Raw genomic sequence first — 22,154 nt, forward strand, 5'->3', positions numbered from 1 at the left:
AAAAAAAAAAAAAAAAAAAAAAAGAAGCTTTAAATAAAGCAAATAAAATGTCTGCTTGCGGGCCGGGGATGTAGCTCAGTGGCACCATGGCTGCCTGCCAAGTGCAAGGTCCTGAGTTCAATCCCAGTACCAGAAAAAAAAAGAGAGAGCAGAAAAAAAGTCTGCTTGAAACCATGATAGGAAATTTTTCTCAGCTGAGGATCACACCTAGGATCACATACATGCTCAGCATAAGTTCTACCCCCAACCTCAGTGGCAGGCACTTTAAAGGACAGGATACGACCCGGTTCTAACCAGGATGCCAAGGTTAGCATCTCATTATTAAAGGGATTTTTACTAAGTGAGATGACCGCCCACACATTCACCATTCAATCATTCATTTGTTCTGTTTAACAAGTGGCCTGGTCAGCTTAGCCCGTATGCCCCACTCCGTACCGTGCTGTGGGTCGTGTCGGCGCTTCGGAGGTACGGGCAAGGGCCTGAGCAGAAGTTGGCATAGTACCCCTTAGGTTCGTGCACCCATTTCCAGCCCAGATCCTGTCGGAAGTCAATGTAGAGGGGACGCACACAGCAGTTCTCCTCCAAGTTGCTACAATGAAAAGCATTTATAGGAAATCAACCTAAAGAGAAACCACCAAGAAATGAGTCCTCCCATCCCATCACAGGAGGTGGACCTCATCAGCAGAAGCCAGGTTCAGGTGCAGGGAGCTGAAGAGAGTAGAAGGCATTTTTCTGTGTTAAACATGAGTATCCAAGGATGTAACATACAAATACTGCATGGAAGGGAATGAAGAGATAAAGGTGCCCTGTCTCCTTTTACATCACAAACCGAAACAGAGATATAAAATACATACAACCAAGCAGCTCAGACTAAATCCTGAAGCCATTTAGCCAAAATAAGGCATAGCCTTCTATTAGAACCATGATCCCAGGTCAGCCAGATTTGGTCCTCAGGCCTCTTTGCTGCCTGCAGAAATCTGTTTAGTAATATCCTTTGCCACATGGGAATTTTAGTCTGTGCTTCAGTGGGTATCTGCTGAGACCTAGGAGTTGCTGCTTCCAAGAGCAGCTACCACATGGCCCGTATCTGACTTCTTGTGGGTTCTAAGGTGGACTCTCTAGGTTTTCTACTCAGTAACCATTCCAAGGGCTGGGGATTTAACTCAGTGGTGCTGCTCCTGACTGGCAAGTGCAAGGTCCTGAATTTGATCCCCAACTGGGGCCGGTGGGGAGGGGGGCACAGATACTCAGTAGCCATTCCTAGCTCCCTTCCCCTTGCCAACCTCCCATTACGGAGTCCGATCACCAGATACTCCTCTTCCTGGCCTCCCTTGCAGGCAGGGATGCCCATGTAACTGAACCATGATCAATCACAGTTAAAGTATGCAAGGGGTGAGGGCAAGTTCTGGCAAAGATCTGATTATTCATAAAAGTAACAGATGGAAAAGAAGACTGCTGCCTCTTCTCCTTCCCTCCTTCTTGTCTTAACTATGGACAAGATACCTGGAGCTCTAGTAATCACCTTGACCAAAGCATGGACCATAGCAATCGACTGTAAGCATGAGGACGAAAAGCCAACATACCAAGCGTGGCTGACTGGAAAGGGGGAAAGCCTGTGTCCTCGATGGCACGGTTTAGCAGCCAGACCAATCCCAAGCCTGCTGCCACAGGACTCTTATGAACAAGAAACTCCCTGTGCCTGAAGTCACTATTGCTTACAGCCAAGGGCATAGATAGAGAGCCCTGGGAACTTCATTTCACTCTCGTTCAACTTCATTTGAACCTATTTCATCTCACAGATAGAGACCCACAGAGCAGATCTTGATGTCAGCTTTCAGACAGTTGGTAGCAACTACACCGTGTCTCCCATACCTTCTCTTCTTCAACCTTGACATCCCTCATTAAGCTGTTCTACCTAGGAGGTAGTTTCCAGGTCTGAACTGTTTCCAGTTCGTCCCCACTCCACTGAGGCACCTTCTCCATCCAAGCTGACCACCTCCTGCTCTTTTCTTTACCCAAAGTGCTTCCTCCTCTGAGATCCCTCCCTGCCCAAATCTCACCATCTTCAAAGGCCCTGCTCAAAGTCCATCCCTTTCTGAAGCCCTTCTGGCATCCAAGGTGAACTCGTTGCTCGCAATTCTTAAGGCACATTATCCTACAAACCGTCTCCTGGATGCGATCAATTTCTATTTTGCACATTTGCATACTTGCAAGATACACAAACCTTTTCATCCCTCCCTTGTATATGAGCAGTTCAACTCTTCAAAAAAAAAAGAAGTTGTGCCTTTCCAATCTCTGTATATTTGTTTATTTCTACATTTTTTATGAATTTCTCTAGCTCAGATTTCTCCTGTACATGAAAGCTGCCCAATCCCCCTTGCTGTTCAGTGGTATCCTTGAAGCCTTCATAGGGAACTGAGCACTTCTTCAATGGAAACTCCCACATGAATCTCTCCCCCACTGAGTGCTTAAAACATGAACATCAGCTGGGGATTTAGTTCAGTGGTTCTGCTGCCTGCCTTGCAAGCGCAAGGACCCGAGTTCGATCCCCGGTACCAAAAACACAAACAAAAACCATGAACACCATGGGGAGGCTTCAGCAAGCATCCCCAATCCAATCTATGACAACATTCTCCTCCCTACCCTTTCCCTCATTTATTTCATCCAGGCCCTTACAGAGGTGGGCTGCAGAAAGACAAGAAGAAATTTGTTACAAATTTCCAGTTTTCTTTCCTGCAGAAGTTATTGAATAGTCTCAGGGACCTGAAATCGAGTGCAGTTTAAGTGTAGGGCCTGTGCACAAGAGGCTCGTGGTAGATTCTGGTCCCTGAGGGCACAGGCTCACCGGAAGCAGTAGTTGGTGTCCAGGGCCCGCTTCTTCCTCTGACCCCCTTGGCCAGGGTTGTCGAGCCGGTGTGGGGGTATCATCATTAAGATGAGGTGAGGGTTGTGGTGATCCTTCTGTTTCTTAAGGCGTCCCAGGTCTCCACGGCCATGGTCATCCTCATTGTCCACCCCTGCAGAAGGGAGGGAAAGCAACAATCTCCTAAGGAAAGTAGAGCTGTAGGAGACTGCTCCCTTATCCCAGACCATTCCAGGAGGAGGGGAAGCACAGTCTGCCAAAGAAGGGGTGGTTCTAACTGCAGGATAGGGAAGATGGCATGGAGGACTCAGTATCAACAGAACACAGTAATCACCGTAATCACCATGATCTTGCCATGCGACATACCCATGTTCATTCAGATCCTGTCATGACTCCTATATAAACACCTTCCAAAGTGTGGAACACCTTTCCCAGGATGTTTCCTAGGAGTCCTCATGGAGCCATGAAACATCTCTTTCCCTAGGTAGGCACCCAATACAGATCTTTGGGATCTCAGTTCAGATTCTGAGACTTAGAAGCTCAGGGTGTGAGTTTCCTCATAATCAGAAGTGGTTGCCATACAGATGACAACATGTAAGGCAACACAGTTACGATGGCCTGAGTGGAAGCTGGAGACACAGGACTTTGAATAGCTGTTAACATTTGGTGCTTAAGTTACAGAAAGTATTTTCACTATAAATTTCAGATGAGATAATAAAAGGTGACAAGACAGCCAATGAATCCTGGGAACTTCATTTCACTCTGGTTCAACTTCATTTGAACCTATTTCATCTGAACAAAAGATAGAATACTAACTTAGAAAGAGTCTCAGCTAACTGAAGATCTAGTTTGTGGGGACAATGGCCAGCTGCTGGCCATCGTGACTGGGGCAGGCACATGAAAAGTAAAATTTACTTAGCTCCAGGGTGGGGGGCCTTGGATCTGGAATAGAATGGGAGAGCTGGATCGCAAGCTCCCTTCCTGGAACATCTTTAAGAACCAGGGAAGTGTTTACAACAGCGGGAAGGTCTCACCTTAACCTGGACCAGAGGTGAAGATTCTGAAATTCTGTGCCGAGGTTTTTTTTTTTTTTTTAACTTTATTCTTTTTATTAGTACATATTTGTCACACATACTGATCATATTCATCATAGGAAATGTGTGCCTGTATATACTATATTTTAATTCTTTTTCCCCTCTCTTTATGTCTCTTCTCCCCCATTTAACAAAAGCTTTCTTTCCATTTTGTTCTTTCTTGTTTTCTTTTTCCCTTCCTTCCTTTCCACCTCCCTGCCCTCATTCCCTTTCCCACCTGAACATGTTCTTCCTACTTCCCAATATCTGTCCTCCATTATGCTCCTCATTTACCGTTTACTCTTTGGGTTTCTTCTTTTTTAGTACCAGGGATCAAACTTGGGACCTTGCACTTTCAAGGCAGGCAGCGGCACCACTGAGCTAAATCCCCAGCTCTCCCTTTGGATTTCTCACACAGAGAAACTATGCAATATTTAAACTTGTGTGTCTGATTTATTTCACTTAAGATTATGGGCTCAAGACACATCCACGTTCCCACAAATGACTCAAATTTATCCTTCTTTATGGCAGAATAGTACTCCATTGTATATAAATACCACATTTTCTTTATACATTCATCTTTTGGTGGGCATATGGGCTGTTTCCAAGATGTAGCTAAAATAAATTGTGCTGCTATAAACGTGGGTGTGCATACATCACTTTTAACTCTTTGTGGAAGATACTTAGAAGGGGAAGAGCTGGGTCAAATTGAACCTCTTATTTTAGTTTTTTGAGGAAGCTCCACACTGTTTTCCACAGTGGTTGAATCAGTTTACACTCCCACCAGCAATGGAGAAGGGTTCCTTTTTCTTCACAGCTTTGACATCATTTGTTATTGGTTAACTTCCTGATAGCAGCCATCCTTTCTGGAGTGAGATGGACTCTCAGTGTTGCTTTAATTTGCATTTCTCGAATGTGTGCTCAAAGATTTTGTAATTAGCATGTCACATCTGTAGCTTACGACAATAAAAAAGGCTCTGAAACTGAGCCCACACCAGTAGAGAGGACTGCTGAGGCCCAGGAACCAAGGGGGGAACCTACACCTTTTCTCAGATAAGCTTCTGTTACTCATGCCTCTCGGTTGTCCGGAATGAGAAAGGAAAAAGAAAGCCTCCATGAACCCTAGAGGAAGTCAAGGCTCAGAACACATTGGAAACCCAAAATGATTCTCAACCGCTTCACCATCTCTATACAGATACCTGCGGTCAAACACCCTGAGCCCTGAAAAAATCATTCAAGCCCAGATGATGCCTGGATGAGGACTGGGGGCCCCAACACCATCTGGAAAGCTTCATAGTCAGAACAGTCATGTTCAGGGCCATCAAAGTTGGGTTTTGGGGGGAAAAAGGAGGACAACTCTTATGTGCTGAGCATTTCAAATGCTGTGATCTCATCGACTTTCACCATCCTGTGAAAGAGATATTCCCATCCTCATTTCACTGGATTCTGAACAGTTGATCGACATGATTTCACACTCTCACCGGTATCGTGGTCTTCTAGATGCTATTGTATTCTCCATAAAATGAAAGTTATACTCATTGTTTTGAGCCAAAGCAGAATCACTCAAGTACAAAATAGCCATCTCTGTGAAGAAGACTGGCTCCTTTTTTAGAGTGTGGCAGGGGTCTTCTGTTCTGCCCTGTCCCATTAAACCCCTTCCAATCCCACCAACCACATTCATTATTCTTACCTTTGAATTTGATTTCCATCACCTCTTGAATGTTTTCCAGAATATCTCCATTGGGCTGAAAGGTGTGACATGGACAGTGAATGCTGATTTCCAGACCTAAATTGGACTCTGTAAAATAGAACAGAGAGTCGATGAGAAGCGTATTTGCTGTGGTGGAATAGTATGCCATCTCCCTGCTCCCGGAGGCACTCACAGGAACTGAGTTATACTGAGGCTCTCAGGAGACAGAAAGTGCTTCCAAAGCTCAGAGTGACACTCCAGGCACATGTTACCACATCCCACAGATCTCTGTCACATCGTGAACAAGCAGACGGGGGCGTAAACAGTGGGCATCATGAAGGAACTGGAAATAGTCATCTATTTTCAAAGGATGGTATTAAGAGAAAATTGTAGCTTATCTGATCAGGGACAAAAGGACAAGAAACAGGAAGAGAAAAAAATATCCCCACTCTTTTTTGGGAGAGGAGATAGTTAAGCCAACCTGCTGAAGAAGGGTGAGGGAAAGAGGCAGGGACTGGAGGCAAGAAGAAGGGGAGTAACTGAAGCACTTCAGAACAGAGGAAGAGTGACCCAAGGCCGTAGATTTAAAGGGCCATACGATGGAAGACGGAAGGCTGAGAAACAGGATTCAAAGTCAGGAGTCAGTGCTAGAGGCAAAGTCTCCTGCCAATGAGAAGCGGAATCAACCAAAACGGAATCAGCCAGCCTTTCTTCCAGGATATGACTGTGGATATGATGTGTTTGGCCATATTTTTCCTTAGGAGCAAGGACATAATTAGGTAGACATTACTTGGAGGTTTCTTCTTGGAAAAATCTTTGTTCGCCATAATGGAATGTGAGGACTGTGGACGGCTCGCCAAGATGAACAGCTTGGGAAGACAGCTGTAAAATTCGAAAAGAGGCCCAAGACAGTGACAGTGCACCATGGTCAAAGATCAAGATGACACGACCTCCAAGAGAACGAGCACGTGGAACCCCAGAGGTACCAGGCCTTGGTGACACATTCCAGTGCAAGAAGGCCCACTCTAGCCCTTTTTCTGATTAGTTGTGGGATTATGTGTTTTGATAATCAAAGTCAAGGAGGCAGGAAAACCGGTAAATAGGCTTGAGTGAAGTGGAAAGAAAAATAAGAAGTAAATGAAAAGCTTTCAGTGAATCGAGTAGTTTCGTGGAGGGGAAACCAGGCGGGATCAGGCATAGTGTCAGCTCTGGTGAGTGAGACTCGGCAGGGCAGCTCTTTTGACCCTGGGGTAGCAGCCAGCTGCGGCCAGGTAGAGAAGAGGTCATGGTGGGTGGCCACTTCTGCTTCAGTGTTAGTGTCTCGGCAAGCTGACTTCTCCCTGCAGTCATGTGTGATCATTGGGCCTGGTGCCAGACTAGAGTCTTCCCAAAACCTGGTATCCTCAGGGAAGACCCCACAGTCCATCCTGGCTCACTCAGTACCCTTCTTGAGGGCAGAACGATAAAGGCTCAGTGCTTTCAGGCACCATAAGGTATTCCTGGCCATCCCAGTCCTAGCTGGTTAACAGCTGGTTCCCTTCTTCCATAAACTCCAGAGCCTAACAAAATATGTTCTGCTCCATTTCAGAGCAGCCTCTGGGACACACGGATAGCTGCTAAGCTTAAAGATCTCTGTTCCAGAAGGTTAGCCCAGTGGGGGGAGGCAGGGCAATATAACAAGGCAGCAGAGACCCAGCTAGAGAAGAAGAGAAGGAGGGATAGGAAGTGTTTTCTTCCTGCCCTAAGGAAGCTGGAAGAAGGAGCCAGAGTAGCTACCCAATCACACAGTGCACTTCCTCTTCAAGATGAGCCAATTTGGGGGCTGGGGATTTAGCTAGTGCTATGCCTGCCTTGCAAGTACAAGGTCCTGAGTTCAATCCCTGGTATCGCAAAGAAAAAAAAAATGAGCTGGACTGGGAGAGACCAGGAGGGGGCAAGTTCTATGAATCTTGAGTTAGACAGCCAAGGTGTATACAGATGTGTTGGGAAGAGTAAGGCTTGAGTACAGGTGGTCAGCATAAGATGACGGTTTGGCCAACGGGCTCTATCTAAGTAGAGGGCTTACAAATGATGGCACCAAGGGCCACCACTGTTGAGCATCACTGCCTATCAAACACTCTCTAAGGCTTTACAAGCATTGACCTATTTAGTCTCTACAATAATCCTACGAAGTGAAAAACGTTTTTATCCCCATTGTATAGATGAGGACACTGAGGGAAATTCAATGACCTGGGCAAGGTCTCCCCAGTAGGGAGTAGTCCTGGGATTCAAACACAGACTGAGGGTTCTGTGCCAGATCCCACACTCTTAAACATCAGAGACAAGGAGGGGCAAAGAATGGGTGACAGGGAGCACCAAGAAAGATTCCTACACATTCACCACCGTGCAAAATGGTTGTGCTTTTAGTGTCCCATCTGTCCTAAGCCATGGCGCTCGGCACGTTTCCTGCCCAGCTTGCCTCTGCATGCTGAGAAGCTGCAGATGTAGAAGAAATAACACAAGGGTCTGAGAACCCAAATCCTCCATCCTAGAGAAGGCTCCTTCCTGGGTACCTGGTGACACATGGACTCTCAGATGCTCGCTGAATGAATCCAAAATCACAGATACAACTAAATTCCTCATTAATCCATACCACCAGTGAGAGTCCATTTGTGACCTGATTCGGGGACTCAGTGCACTCCATAAGGAAAGGCCTGTGCTATGATTCAGAGGTAGATGGGGGGCGGGCAGAATCTGCCTAAATAGGAACTGAAGGTTCCAATGAAGAAGCTAACTTCAAAACCATCGGTAATACAGATGATGGGCGGGGGACCCATAGGTTTTATTACAAAATTATCTTTTCTGATGTCTCAAGAAAGATGGAAATCATTTTCCATGCAAAGTTCTCATTGAGTTCTGCAGCTGCGAAAATAAGAACTCCAAGTGCCCAGGGCTTCAAAGAAACCCAGGTGGAGATGATCAAAATCAGACAGGGCAGCAAAGAGATTAATTTCCCCAGCCCCTCCTTCCTGCAGCCATGCGGGCTCTGAGTCAGAGTTCCCAGTGGTGCTGCTGTCAGCAGAGTCACGTGGCTTCTCCCAGGCTCTGCCTCCCACTCAGTAGGACAGGGGCAGGATCTCCAGCTGCCCATCTGCCAACTCAGCCGCCACCTAAGGCCCCTTCGATGGGGCTCAAGAACTCGGATGATGCCTACAGAGCCCATGCAGGGCATGTCAGTGAGCAAATTGTGCCACAACAATGTTAGGTAGGAACAGGCAGCCCTGCACTCAGGGACACCAAGGAACAGCAGGGACTCTGGGCACAGAAGAATGTACACTCCATCTCCAGGGGTGCCCATGACTCATCTCTGGTGGATCGCTACAAGGAAGTCTTCCGATGTTTCAAGAAATGTCCTAAGTCTATGCTTTATGTGAAATGTCCTAACTAAAAAAAAAAAAAAAATGTTGACCACTAGTTAAATTTAAAACACTATGTAGGCCAAGTGGTTTAGGATCTCTGCCTTCAAGTTTTAACCTCTAGTTTCCTAAAACCCCAAGGATACAGAAGGGTCACCCGCCTCAGGGACTCTGGCCACCACTCTGTGGATGGATTGTGGTTTTATTGCAGCTGCTGACAGTAGACGGAGAGAAGGGACAGATGAGACCACCATATGCAGCCCCCACCCACCGAGCCGTCACACCAAGCAGTACCAGCCATGCAAATGCAGAGACGACATCATGAGACCTCTGAACTCATGCTCTTGTCCAGGCCAGATGATCTGGGTCCCTGCATTCACCTAACTGCACCTTGTCAGACATCATCTGTGCTTCCTTATCAGACATAATAAAACATGTTTACTCTTACCAAACACGTTGAAAGCCAGGAAGTTCTCTCAAATATATTTGATCCTTAAATGAGCTCTGTGAGGTTTTCAGGGGAAGGACCATTCCCTCTTTTCCAGATAGGCAGAAAAAGTGAATGGGTAAGATATTTAGGACATGTGAATTTTTTTTTCCAGTACTGGGGATTGAATGCTGGACCCTATACCACTGAGTTACAGCCCCAGACCTTTTTAATATTTTTTAAAATTTTGAGATGGTCTTGCTAAGTTGTCCATGCTAGACTGAAACTTATAATCCTCCTGTCTCAGCTTCCCAAGTAGCAGGGATCGTAGGCATGTGCCACGATGCCCAGCCAGGACGCATGAAGTTTGATACACCTATTAGACAGTTCTAGTTGGGTGATTCCCATACCTTTCCAACCTAATTGGCCAAAATGGCACATGTTATTCTTCCCATTATCCCTATTCTACTCCATATCATCTGGATGCTTAGTTCAAAAATTTGGAAGTCTGCTCTTGTGTTTTATATGCCTCGCCTAATCAAACTGCTCCATGGGCTCTACCTCCAAAATATAGAAAAACCCCTGTAATCACCACATCCACTGCTATAGCCCTAAGTCTAAGCCTCTACTGTTTTCATCTTCGCTGCTATACTGGTCCCTACATGGTTTCCTGCCTCTTCCCTTGACCTCATGGCAACCAGAGGAGTCTTTTAAAAGTGTCCACCAAAATTCATCTCACCCATACCCCAGTTCTGCTTATCGCGTTCCCTGGCTTCTCATCACACTCGGAATAAGTCCTACAGCCTTGCCGTGGCCTGACAGGCCCTACATCATACGGCCTTAGCTTACTTGCTATGCTCCAGTAGACCAGTCTGTCTGCAGCTGCTGCAACAAATCAAGCTGGTTTCCCTGAGCACCTGGGCTTCCCCATTTGCTTTGCTTAGGATGTCCTTTATCTGACCTTCAACTTGATCTCCAAAGGCTGACTCCTCCTCCTCACTCAGATCTCAGTGCAGGAATTCCTCCCTCAGAGAGACCTTTCCTGAACACTCAGTCATTATCGTATTATGCTCTATTATCATGATCTAAAATCCAACAGTATGTTTCCTTGTTCATTACTTGTCTCTTCCACCAGAATGAAAACCCAAAGATCTGAGGCTTCATCTATCTTCTTTGCTGCTGAATCCCCACAGCCTGATTTAGAGCATTGCATATTAGTTGAGTGAATGAATAGAGAATATGCAGAGACTTGGAGCCCATTCTACCCTCTGCCCTCTCATGAAAGACAGAAGACCTGACTTGCCTTCCAAAATGCTCATCCTAACTAACCGTCCACCTACCTCTTCGCAACAGCCACTCTCGCACAGTGTCAGTGACATCAAAAGACAGCCACTCGGCAGTGCCCCGTGTGGGCAGATTCTTGCCACCGATATAGCGCTGTTTGGCGATGTGCTCATCTGGCCGGAGAATCTACAGGGCAGAGAATGGAGATCAGGGCACAGCATGGGTTACAGGATAGCTTGCAAGGCAGGGGGACAGGTAAGCAGAGCAGCGGGAAGGAAAGGTTCATGAATGTCACGGCCTTTGCACAGCTTTGGTAATCCTCAATCTTCTTAATGACAGACAGACATGGAAACTAAGGCTCCGAGAAGGCAGGATTCCAACCCAGGTCTGCCAACCTCCATGCCCAGTGGAAGCCAGAAATAGCCAAGGAGCTGGCTTCCGGTCTGTGGGCTCTGTCCTGAGAAGGGTACCTGGAAGAGCTCGATCCTCTGCTCGGTGCGCTTGGAGCTGGGGTTGGGCACCCGCAAGACCCGGAATTCTGCCCGGAACAGGTTGGTTCCATTTTTCTCCACTGAGGACACGTTGAAGCGGAAGATCTTGGAGGTAATTCCTTTGGGGCAGACAGCCAGCTCATCTAGGGTACAAAAAGTGGTGGGGAGAGGCACAGTGTAAGACCCACAGGAACAGATGCTGCCAACAGACACGTACCAGGTGGCTGCAGTCCCAGTTGTGACCTCCATTCCTAGAGGCTTGAGGCCTCAGAACCAAAGGTGGAGATAGAAGGAAGATTCTTGGTGACCCTGGAGTCACATGCTGGCTTGGGCAAGAAGCAAAGCGTTCTCAGGGCCCCAGAACATGGCACTAAAACTGACCATGCATAATTGCCCCTCCTTCCAATGTCTTGATATCCCAAGTCTTCTAAGCTCTCCAGCCTGGTTTTTCTATTCTTTTAGAAAAATGGATTCTTAAAAGATAACAGCTATCCCCCTAGTAGTTTATCTTATACCTGGTTGATTCACTTGTGTGCTTGTTGTTTCAGACATTCATTCATTTATTGAACACACATACAGCAAATACTATGTGTAAAGCATAGGAAGGGAATACAGCCCTGATTTCCAGGGGATTAATACCCAAGGGAGTTCATTAATCCAGGGACCCCAGTTATAGGAGCATAGGAAGGGAGGCAGAAGAGCTGCTGCAGGAAATAAGGGAGGGAGAGCAGGGGGCATTGTGCTGAAGAGGTGTCCCATAGATCCACGCCCTGTAGGAGGATGTGGTGTGAGGATGGGGAGAAAAGAAATTTTATGTGCAGACACTGCTAGAGGCAAAGGCACAGAGCAGAGGAAATATGAGACAGAAAGAGGGACCCAAGGTTGCAAGGCTACCACTGAATGAGACAAAGTCATAGTACACTGGGACTGCGTGTAGGGAGACTCACAGGTCAGAGGGGTTAGATTTGGGGGTGCTAGAGACTGAACCCAGGGGCACTCTAGCACTGAGCTACAACCCCAGCCATTTTTATTTTTTCTTTTGAAACAAGGGCTCACTAAGTTGCTCAGGCTGCCCTTGACCTTGCAATCCTGTTGCCTCAGCCTCCTGAGCAGCTGGGAGTATAGGCGTGTTCCATGATGCCCAATTAGGTTGAATTTTGTCCCATTAATAGTAGAGAGCTACAGAAGGTGTTTGAGTGGCACAGTAACAGAGTCAATTCTGTGGTTTAGACCTGATGGAGTGGGCTTGTATGTCAAATAGCTCAGCAGGAAAATAATTGTTTCTTGAACCTAGCAGGTTAGCTGCCCTTGGCTCCTTTCCCTTGAAGGGTCTCTGTCCTTGACAGTGTGTGTTCTGCCAGCCTCTGTCACCCTGCTCACCAGACAGAAGGTGGCAAATGCTCTTTCCCACCCCTCTGAGCCAGATAAAATAGAGGTAAAGACCCCATTTCTCCTCAGTGTGCTTTACAACCTCAAGGTCTGAGCAGCATTAACACCCAGAGAAAACCTTTCGACACAAATGGTAACAAAGGCCCAAACTTGAAATTTAAGCCCAAGGACCCAGATTCCACACATAATGGACATGGCTGGAATGAGCTCATAATCACCCTGAGGGGTGGTTTAGGAAGTCATGGACAAGGCGGGCGGATCAGAGGCTGGCAACAAGCAAATGTGCTACTGATCTTTAGGAAAGGATGAGTGAGTGTTTTTGGAAATTGCCATCTGGTGGGCCTGACACTGGTTCTTAGAAAATTAATGGAACAGATGTCAGGAAAACAAATGTGTGAATGCCACTAATGAAGCCCTGATTAATAATTGGCCTTCAAAGAAGAAATACTGCCAACTCTTTGCTGAGCCATTTTAGATAGAACCAGGGAGAGGAATCAGTGATAGCATTTTCTTTTCTTCTTTTGGTGCTGGAGATAGAACACAGGGTCTTGGGCATGGCAAGCATGTATTCTACCACTGAGAATACCCCCAGCACTGGTGATAGTGGTTTAATGTGCAAGTTTACAAGTTAGTAAATCTGGATCTGAATAAGTTAGTTGGACTTCATAAGGACTGACGGTTGGGTGTGGAAAGAACTGTCATCAGTCTGGTTTCAATTATATGAGCTGCCCCAGTCACTGTCTGTAAGACAGAATGAAGGGTAAGTGAGAGCAATATGCACCTTGCTGTAGAAAGAAGGGGAATGGAAAATGACACCTGCAAATAAGAAGAGCCAGAGGCACTGGGAAGGAGATGGGGAAAAACCTGAGTGAGCTCTCAGGACCCCCTAATGACCATCCCTCCTTGGTTCCTTTTAGCCCATCAATCATACACCCGGATGCACCAAGATGGATTCCTCTTGCTGAGAATTTTAGGGAGATTTTAAGGAGATTGAAAGAGTCTTTTTCTATCTCTTGGATCTATAGATTTCCAATAGAGTTAGAAAGGACATTTGGAGTCACCCTGAGGAACCCTCTTCAGATGAAGAAACTCATATCCAAAAGGGTCTTGGCCAGTGTCACCATGAGTTACCTGATACAAGCCAACTGGAACTATCAAGCAAAGTTTACATGCAGTCATTACTTATTAAAAAGAACTGCCTGGGCCCACCATCTTCAGCGCCAGAGGGCCTTCTTGGCTGGGCCCCTCCCCTGCTGGGACCGCTGCCACCATCTTCAACACTAGAAAGGTAGCCGCGCGAGCACCCCCAAACCTCCACCCCCACCTTCCCCCTTGCACTTTTAGACCTCCTGATTGTACCAGTCTTTGGACCTACTCTGTAGAGGCAGAGGTGGTCATAAAGAGTATTTTCTGGTACTTTCATCTTTGAACATCTTTAAAGAAGTGGTGGGGGAAACTTATGGTAGAACTGAGTGGAGTTCAACCCTTTAGGAGGTCAGGGAACTCAGTCTGGGCCTTGCAGCCCGAGCTCAGTCTGCTTTGTGGGGTTCTGCCACCAGCTAGCTGAGATCAGGGGACTCGGTTCTGCAAATGGCAGCACATATTGTATATTATGACAGCAGTGATATAGTCTGAAAGAGGCCCTTCAAACTCATTTTTCTTTCTTTTTTTCATCCTACTCTGCAAATTCTTTTTTTTCTTTTTGTTTTCTTTCTCTAAGTCAGTCTCTTACTCCACTTTAGTATCCCTCATCTCCCTTTTTGTTTCTGCTCTTGTCCTAATTCAGATTTCTTCTTTCATTATTTTTTTCTCTTTATGTTCTTTTCTTATGTTATTCTACCTCACTCAAGGGTTATTATATTTATATTTTGTTTGTTCTTTTTGAATTTAACAATTTCCTGACAATTGTCTGGTCATTCTGTGTCTTTTGGCTTCATATGAAACCTTCTCTAATTCTTACACTTATCTACTCCTCTTGTCTTAACTTTGTTTTAAGCCCCCACTGTAAGTGGTAAATATCCTTATTGAAAAGTTTATTTACTGTAAGTATATTTTGGATTGCTTCTTGATTTTAATTAAATTCACATAGTTTGAAGGTGATAGATTGATGACTACCATAAGTGGTCAATTTGCAAATTGTGCTTCATTATATTGTGGTATCCTAATTGTATCAATTAGGATAAAGGATTGTGATTGATTCAATGAGCTGTTTTCTTCAGTATTATGAAAATGAGAATGTCTATGAGTCATTAGAGACCCATGGGCTGCAGCCCAACTATATCAGGAAGATTTAAGTAATAATCTAAAGGTTAAAATAAGGACACCCAACAAGGACAGACTTAGTTCACCAATGGCAAACAGTGGGGCAGATGAGGATGAAAAGTCTAATAGTGAATCATCAAGACACCCTGAACTCAAGGCACGGGAAGTAACAAAACTGATCAGTCAGGCTCTAGAGAAATATAAAAGAGAAGTGATTTCCCAGATAATCATAGAGATGATGAGCAAAATGAAAGTTATAATTCGTGACTCTAGAACAGAAACTGAGAGGAAAATTAATGAGCTCAGGACCATGATAGAAGCCATGAATGCCCAGCATAAGAAAGAATATGAGACACAACCCGATACAAGAAAGAAATGGAATCCATAGGACAGATTCAAACAGATATCCAGGAGATTAAAAACTCCATTGAGAGTGTTCACAAAAGAATAAAAGAGTCCGAAGATAGAATCTCAGATAAAGAAGATAAAAATTCAGTCAGTGACCGTGAAAACAGAGGTCTCTTAAAAACAGTAGGGGATCATGAAAAATTGATACAACAACTCTTAGATGATACTAAGAAGAATAACATAAGATTGATAGGAATTCAAGTAGTAGGAGAAAATGTAAATGACTTAAAAAAGCTGTTCACAGAATTAATTATAGAAAACTTCCCAAACAGAGGGGAAGAATTTGACATACAGATAAGTGAGGCATATAGGACTCCAACTGTGATAAAAAAAAATCTACACCTAGACATATAATAATCAAGATCCCAGAAACCCAACAGAAGAACAAAATACTACAAGCAGTAAGAGACAAGAAACAAATTACATGCAAAGGAAAGTCTATCAAAATCACAGCAGACTTTTCAAAACAAAGCCTTAGGTTAAGGAGAGCCTGGAATGAGATATTTCAAGTACTAAAAGAAAACAACCTCCAATCTAGACTGATGTATCCTACAAAACTTTCTTTTAAAATGGATGGGGAAATAAGATATTTCCATGATAAAGAACACGTGAGAAACTTTATGAATACCAAACCAGCACTACAACGAATTCTAAACAATATCCTAGAAAAAGACAATGAAGGTAACAACACATTGAGGCCCAACAGAGCAAATCAAATAGGCAAGCCAAGAAACTAAAAGGAGAAGGCGAAAAAAAAATGATAATAAGTTAGTACATATCAGTTATAACCATCAATATTAGCGGCCTCAATTCACCAATCAAGTGAAATAGACCAGCAGAATGGATTAAGAAGCAAGATCCAATAATATGTTGTATACAAGACACGTCTAGTGTAAAAAGAAGCTCATAGACTGAAAGTGAAAGAACAGAAAACTTCTTCATGTAACAGGAGCCCCCCCCCCAAAGCAGGGGTAGCAATCTTATTCACAGATAAAGTAAGTTTCAAACTTAAACTGATTGAAAGAGACAAAGAAGTTCACTACATCCTTGAGAAAGGAACAATTCAAGAGGAAGAGAAAACAAATAATTTATTTTTAATTTATTGAGTATGTCAGAAGGTATATATATTTTTTCCTTTCTTCTTTTTTTCCTTTTTCTTTTTCTTCCTCTGATGCTGGGGATTAAACTTGGCACATTGTTCTGGCTAGGCAGGTGCAGCACTATTGAGCTAAATCTCAGGCTTTACATTTCATATTTTAAAAATTTATCAATACATTAATCCTTGTCTCTATATGTTGGACTACCAAAATGATTAGTTATTTTGGCTCTCATTTTCTTTGCTTTTTTATTTGAGAATTTATGAAATCTGTGTATATGAGTAGTATGAAAAGTATTAAGGTCCATCTGTCATTTTCCTCTTTCATCTCTGCTTTCTACAGACTTCCTTTTCTGTCACTACAGCTTGTTTGTTTGGAAATTTGATAAGACAAATGTTGTTATGTTATCAATATGTCTTTTTACCTATTTTCTACTGATGATGAATATTAATTTTTAAGTAAATTTTATTATAACTATACTTAATCATTAATATCATTTAGTATCTGGTACATATTACAAATTCTCCAACTCCCTCAAAGATGATATTTGTTTTTTCTCAAATTATACAAATCATCAACATTCCACACATCACTGCACTGTTTTATTATAACTGAGTATATATTGTATTGTAGAAAATATGCATTGCATATATGTGTGGGGTGTATGTTTTTACATATATGTGTGCACTATTAAATGGGAAACGTGGGCATGAATGTGGTAGGATTGTGCACATTTGGCATATTGATAGTTTCTCTGGCAACCTTATGATTTCTTTAAATTACATGCTTGACTTAATTCATAGTCATTCGTTTGGGAAGAATATTACATATCTATTGGTGTTAAATTCTATCATTATGCTTATAAAAATATAATAAAAGTAAGTATGGGATATAATAAAATAGAAACAGAAAAATCTGATCTTAAAAATGTGAATGTTTTTTTAGTTGCTTTTGAATTTCAAATATAAATATATTTTTTTCTGTGGGAAGTTTTGTTAGAAAATGTAAGTGGTACAATCAACAAGTATATGATATTTATCAATTAATAAAACCAAGGAGTTTATAAATCATAATTTTGAGGACAGTTTTTCAACTATAATATGTAACTTTGTTTTATTTATAATTACATTATTTCAAAAATATAAGAAAATGAGAAAGAACATAATGTTTGAAGATCATATCAAACTAATGTATTTCGATTAGTCTGTGTTACATAAATTCTTGTTTATTTCATATCCTTTTTTGCTGTCATATACATGTATATTTGAAATTTTTATTTAGTATCTTCATTTCTTGTTATCATGTATGTTTGCAATCTTTAATAATAAAAAAAATGCAAAAAAAATAAAATAAAAGAACTGCCTGGGGCCAGGGATGTAGCTCAGTGGCACCACGCCTGGCAAGCACAAGGTCCTGAGTTCAATCCCTTATTAAAAAAAACAAACAAAACAAGAACTTTCTCAAAAGAAACCAAAAAATGTAAATACAATCTCTTTGATAATTAAGCCTGCCAAATAATAATGATATTTTAAATAATTTGTGGAATGAATCAGAGCACAAATAAATGAGCAAAATGTAATGACACCACCTTATATTTTCTAGAACATTTATTTTAGTATATGTACTGCTAAAGTGAGCATTTCTAGAACATTTATTAACTCATCAGACCTTCTAAAAATCCTGGGGAATAGGTGAAATTAGTTGTTCTACAAATGAGGAAACTGAACATCAGAAATGTTAAATGACTTTCCCAGGGTCATTTAGCTAGTAGGTGGCAGAAGTGAGATTTGAGCACAGATTTCTGGTCACACCCCACTTACTGAGGAAGGGACACTAGAAGTTGGAGGAAACCTGGGAAATCATCCAGTAGAGGGATGGTTTCATCAACAAAATGTGGCAGGCATCCTCCAAAGGGGCCTAGAGGTCCAACCTGTGCCTCAGACAAGAGCCAGCATCCGGTCTGTTCTGTGATTCCTAAGCTGTGCTTCTGCAGAGCACGAGCACTGTTAAGAGCTGGAGTAAGGGTACTACTTTTACTAATGCAATTATGACCAGCTTTTCAATTGCACAGAAACACAGATACTGATGACAGATGCCATGTTCTCTGTTTTGCTTTAGGGAGCAAGAAAAGAAAGAAACAAGCAAAATATCTGTATGCAATATATTGGTGAAAAAACCTGGAAATAGCATGTTTAGCAAACTACTTTTTTTTTTTTTTTTTTTTTTTTTTTTTTTTTGGTACCGGGGCTCAAACTCAGGACCTTGTGCTGTGGAGGCAAGCAGCAAACTACCTTTTTAAATGTTTCCACACACCATCACTTGTGTGGGTTTCCATGAAAGAACTCCATATTTCATTGAGGCTGTACTTCTCTACCCTGGCTGTACAGTAGAACCACCTACCTGGACAGCTTTAAAACCAGGTGACATCTGCCCCCACCCCAAGTGATTCTGACTATACTGGATGAGTGCATGGCACTTTTAGGAAAGCTCTCCAGATGATTCTAATGTGAAGCCAGAGTTGAGAACCACAGTTTACAGTTTTCTGCTAAGAATACCATGGTTTCGGATGTTCTACAAGTTTGAGAAACCACTGCTTTAATGGATTTCAACTTTGAAAGGATTTCTATTTAAGCTAGTTAGATGTACTCTTTGGCCCATGCATCATGCATCAAGCCAGAGTTGAGAACCACAGTTTACAGTTTTCTGCTAAGAATACCATGGTTTCGGATGTTCTACAAGTTTGAGAAACCACTGCTTTAATGGATTTCAACTTTGAAAGGATTTCTATTTAAGCTAGTTAGATGTACTCTTTGGCCCATGCATCATGTTTACAGTTTTCAACCCAGAAGCCCATAAACATTTTAAACCCACGTTAAGAATTAGGAGATTTGACAGAAAGATCCAGATTTTCTGCTTTTCTGGGAAATGGTGAAACCGTAGACAAACTGGTCCTACATTTCTGAATACAAAAATCACCAGGAGCTGAATAGTGGCTGCCTCTTTCAACAGGTCCCTGGGTTCCAGGTTCTTGCTCTCTTCCAGACACACACACCTACTTTCTCTATGACACCAAGGGCAAGCATACTATTCACTTTATCAGGATGCCTGGGCCGTGGCTTTTCTTCAAGATCATTTGCATCACTGGCCTGGTCTCTGTAGTAACTTGCATTTGCAACTCTTCAAAGGAAAGGCTTTGCCCTGGATCAGTAAATCTTAAGCTTGTTGAATACACAAGATTCCCTAGAACCCCACCCCCAGAAGTGAGATGCAGAAATCCACACGTGGAGAACTGCTGTCCTTCTGTGTGCAAAGCATTGCCACTTAGTGTATATGAGTTCTTCAATATGAAATGTCTTTTAGTTGCAAAATCTACAGTAAGCAGCCAGGAAAGAAGGGCTAAAATACCAAGTTTTCTCTTCACTCAAGAATTCTGAGAGTGCTAGTTGTCTTAGCACTGAAAACAACAAGAGTCTTCCACCAGACACAGATAATTCTAAGCCAGAAGTTAAAACGACACCTACACTGATGATATCTTGGTAAGATGGATGACCACAGAAATGAAAAGGCTGTGTCTCTCCCACCACGTGGTCAGGCAAAATCCTGGAATTATAAAAGGACCTGGGAGTCTTGCCTGTATACCCCAGCAGAGACCCGCATCACCCAGATGAAATTACAGAATCCTTCCAGGTGAAAGGGAGTTTAGAGATCATCTCCAGCATTACAGATGAGGAAACTGAGGCTCAGAGAAGCAACTTTTGCACAGCTGTTTACCTGGCTTAAAACTCTTCATTAAATAAAGAAAACCCTTTCACTGAATTTGGGAGAATATTTGTAGCAGGATGAACCTCCTGGCCCAAAGAAAAAACAAAAACACAAAGTGCTAAGAACAAATCCAGTTATCTTTTATGCATTCTGCCACCTGGGCTTCTAAGGCAATAGCTTCTGTCCCTTCCTGCTAGGGCCAACATAGGGTTCATTTGTGCTGTAAATTAAAGTTCCATTGGAGCCTACTGGTGAAAGATGGACTAAAAATGTGCATGCATGCATTAACAGCATGCATTCTGCACCACATGTAGCTTAGAGCCCCTGCCCTTTTTGGACAAATTATTTAACTGACCCATATCTCAATTTCCTCATAAAGTAGGGAGATAATGAGGCTCTATAACAGTGCAGACCAGAGGATGGGCTCTCTATGCTTTCACTGTGGTGCTCTTTTTCCTATACCACCAGAAATTACTGTTTCTTTCACTTTCCCCTCTAGGGATCCCTGTTGCTTTGTCCCATCTCTTACTGTCACTTCTTTCTGACTGGCTCATCCACAGGATAGGGGGTGCCTGGGAGTGATAAAATGTGGAATATCTCATTACCATCCCCCTGTGGCATTGAGACCCTGCCAGTGCTACCCTGCAGTCCCAGAGCAGTCCTCACACTCCCCTGATGATGGCTCTCTCTGGCTCAGTATCTGGTGGGCATTTGCATCTGCCCACTGCCTTCTTTATAATTAGTGTGCCTTGTGCATCTAGGGCCAGCCCAGTGCTTGACCAGCAGGCCCAGGTTCACACCTGCTCAATCTCTGTGTCACCTCCAACAGCTCCAGAGAACCTGGGCCTGTTTCCTGCATGTACCTGTGAGTGTCCTTGGCTTTGCTTTGTCTCATGAGGCGCTGGCAGTTTCTAGTATCCTGAATAGGATTCTGCTCACTGTGCTGAGTTGACCCAGGCCAGAATCCTGCTCAGCAGTCTTATGGCCACTCCACGTGTGGCAGTCATAAGGTCTTTGTGCTGCAGCCCAGAAGCTGCCCAGCATTTGTGGAGCCTTACTTTGACTCAAAAATTAATGTCCACACACACCTGAATGGCCTGGCACCCATGTGGCTCATTCATTCTCAGCTGAGGATTCCAGACTGGGTGGGCCCTTCTGACTCACAATCCCTTTTCCCTTGGAGTCCTCCTCCTGACCCCTGCCACAAAGGTCCGAGTCTTGCCCTCTTTCCCTAGACTTGGCTTAGACGTCTGCTGGCCTCAGATTTCCACTCTCCTTTGACATTTGTGGCCACACCTGTCTGGGTTACCTGCCTTGGTGAGTGACCAGGGAACTGAAGATTCAGCCATCCAGCTGTTGAGTTCCTCTGGAAACTGCAGGCTCCTGGCAGATCCTGAACCAGCCCCACCCAGTGGACCCCAGGCAGGGAGCTCTATCCAGCTCAGTCTCAGCCTCCAGCCTCCACCTGCCATGGCAGCCACATCCTAAGGAAGGGTGCTCCAAACAGCCACAGAAAGCACAGTGGGAATCCCTCGCCAGTAACCACAGGCTACTCCTCCTGGTGGGGCCAGCTCCAAATGAGGCCTTTTGTACCTTTATCCAGATCTGTCCACTCTTCTTTTGACCCCTGCTATTCAGCCCTCACCCCTTGGGCTCCATCCCACCTTCCCAACCCCACCGGCACTGCCCACTGCCCACCTCCCAGGCGGCCTGGTCAAGGTAGCCAGGGCAGCGAGGACACCTGCTGGTAGGAAAAGCAAACAGAGCTGCACCCAGAACCTGGCCCACAAGTGGCTCACATTCCTCTTTCCTGGGCTGTCAGTTTCTCAACATCTGCCAAATTTCTCTCTCTTGTATTGAGGTTTTAAAAATCCCCGTTCAGTAAACACACATGACTTCCACACGTGTACAAACATACACAGACGTCTCACCCAGAAGTTCCCCAGCTCCTCCGCACAGACCGGAGCCTCCACCAGACACACATCCCCGCTGCCCCCACAGCCACCCCCCTCC

The 22,154-nt window shown here is 44.0% G+C and overlaps 1 protein-coding gene across 3 annotated transcripts in view; it reads right to left on the reverse strand.

Annotated features, from left to right (window-relative positions):
• Tgfb3 (transforming growth factor beta 3) overlaps nt 1-22,154 on the reverse strand; it is a 26,914-nt gene that overhangs the window by 2,151 nt on the left and 2,609 nt on the right. For all 3 annotated transcript variants that reach the window (XM_010645551.3, XM_010645552.2, XM_010645550.3), the window contains 5 exons: nt 11,203-11,366; nt 10,789-10,918; nt 5,627-5,734; nt 2,846-3,017; nt 436-589 (listed from right to left, as the gene is read on the reverse strand). In XM_010645551.3, the coding sequence (XP_010643853.1) occupies nt 436-589; nt 2,846-3,017; nt 5,627-5,734; nt 10,789-10,918; nt 11,203-11,366 (728 nt within the window). The remainder of the gene's footprint in view (nt 1-435; nt 590-2,845; nt 3,018-5,626; nt 5,735-10,788; nt 10,919-11,202; nt 11,367-22,154) is intronic.

This window comes from Fukomys damarensis, unplaced genomic scaffold (genome assembly GCF_012274545.1).
Source record: "Fukomys damarensis isolate Sample0158 unplaced genomic scaffold, DMR_v1.0_HiC HiC_scaffold_21, whole genome shotgun sequence".
Lineage (NCBI taxonomy): Eukaryota > Metazoa > Chordata > Mammalia > Rodentia > Bathyergidae > Fukomys > Fukomys damarensis.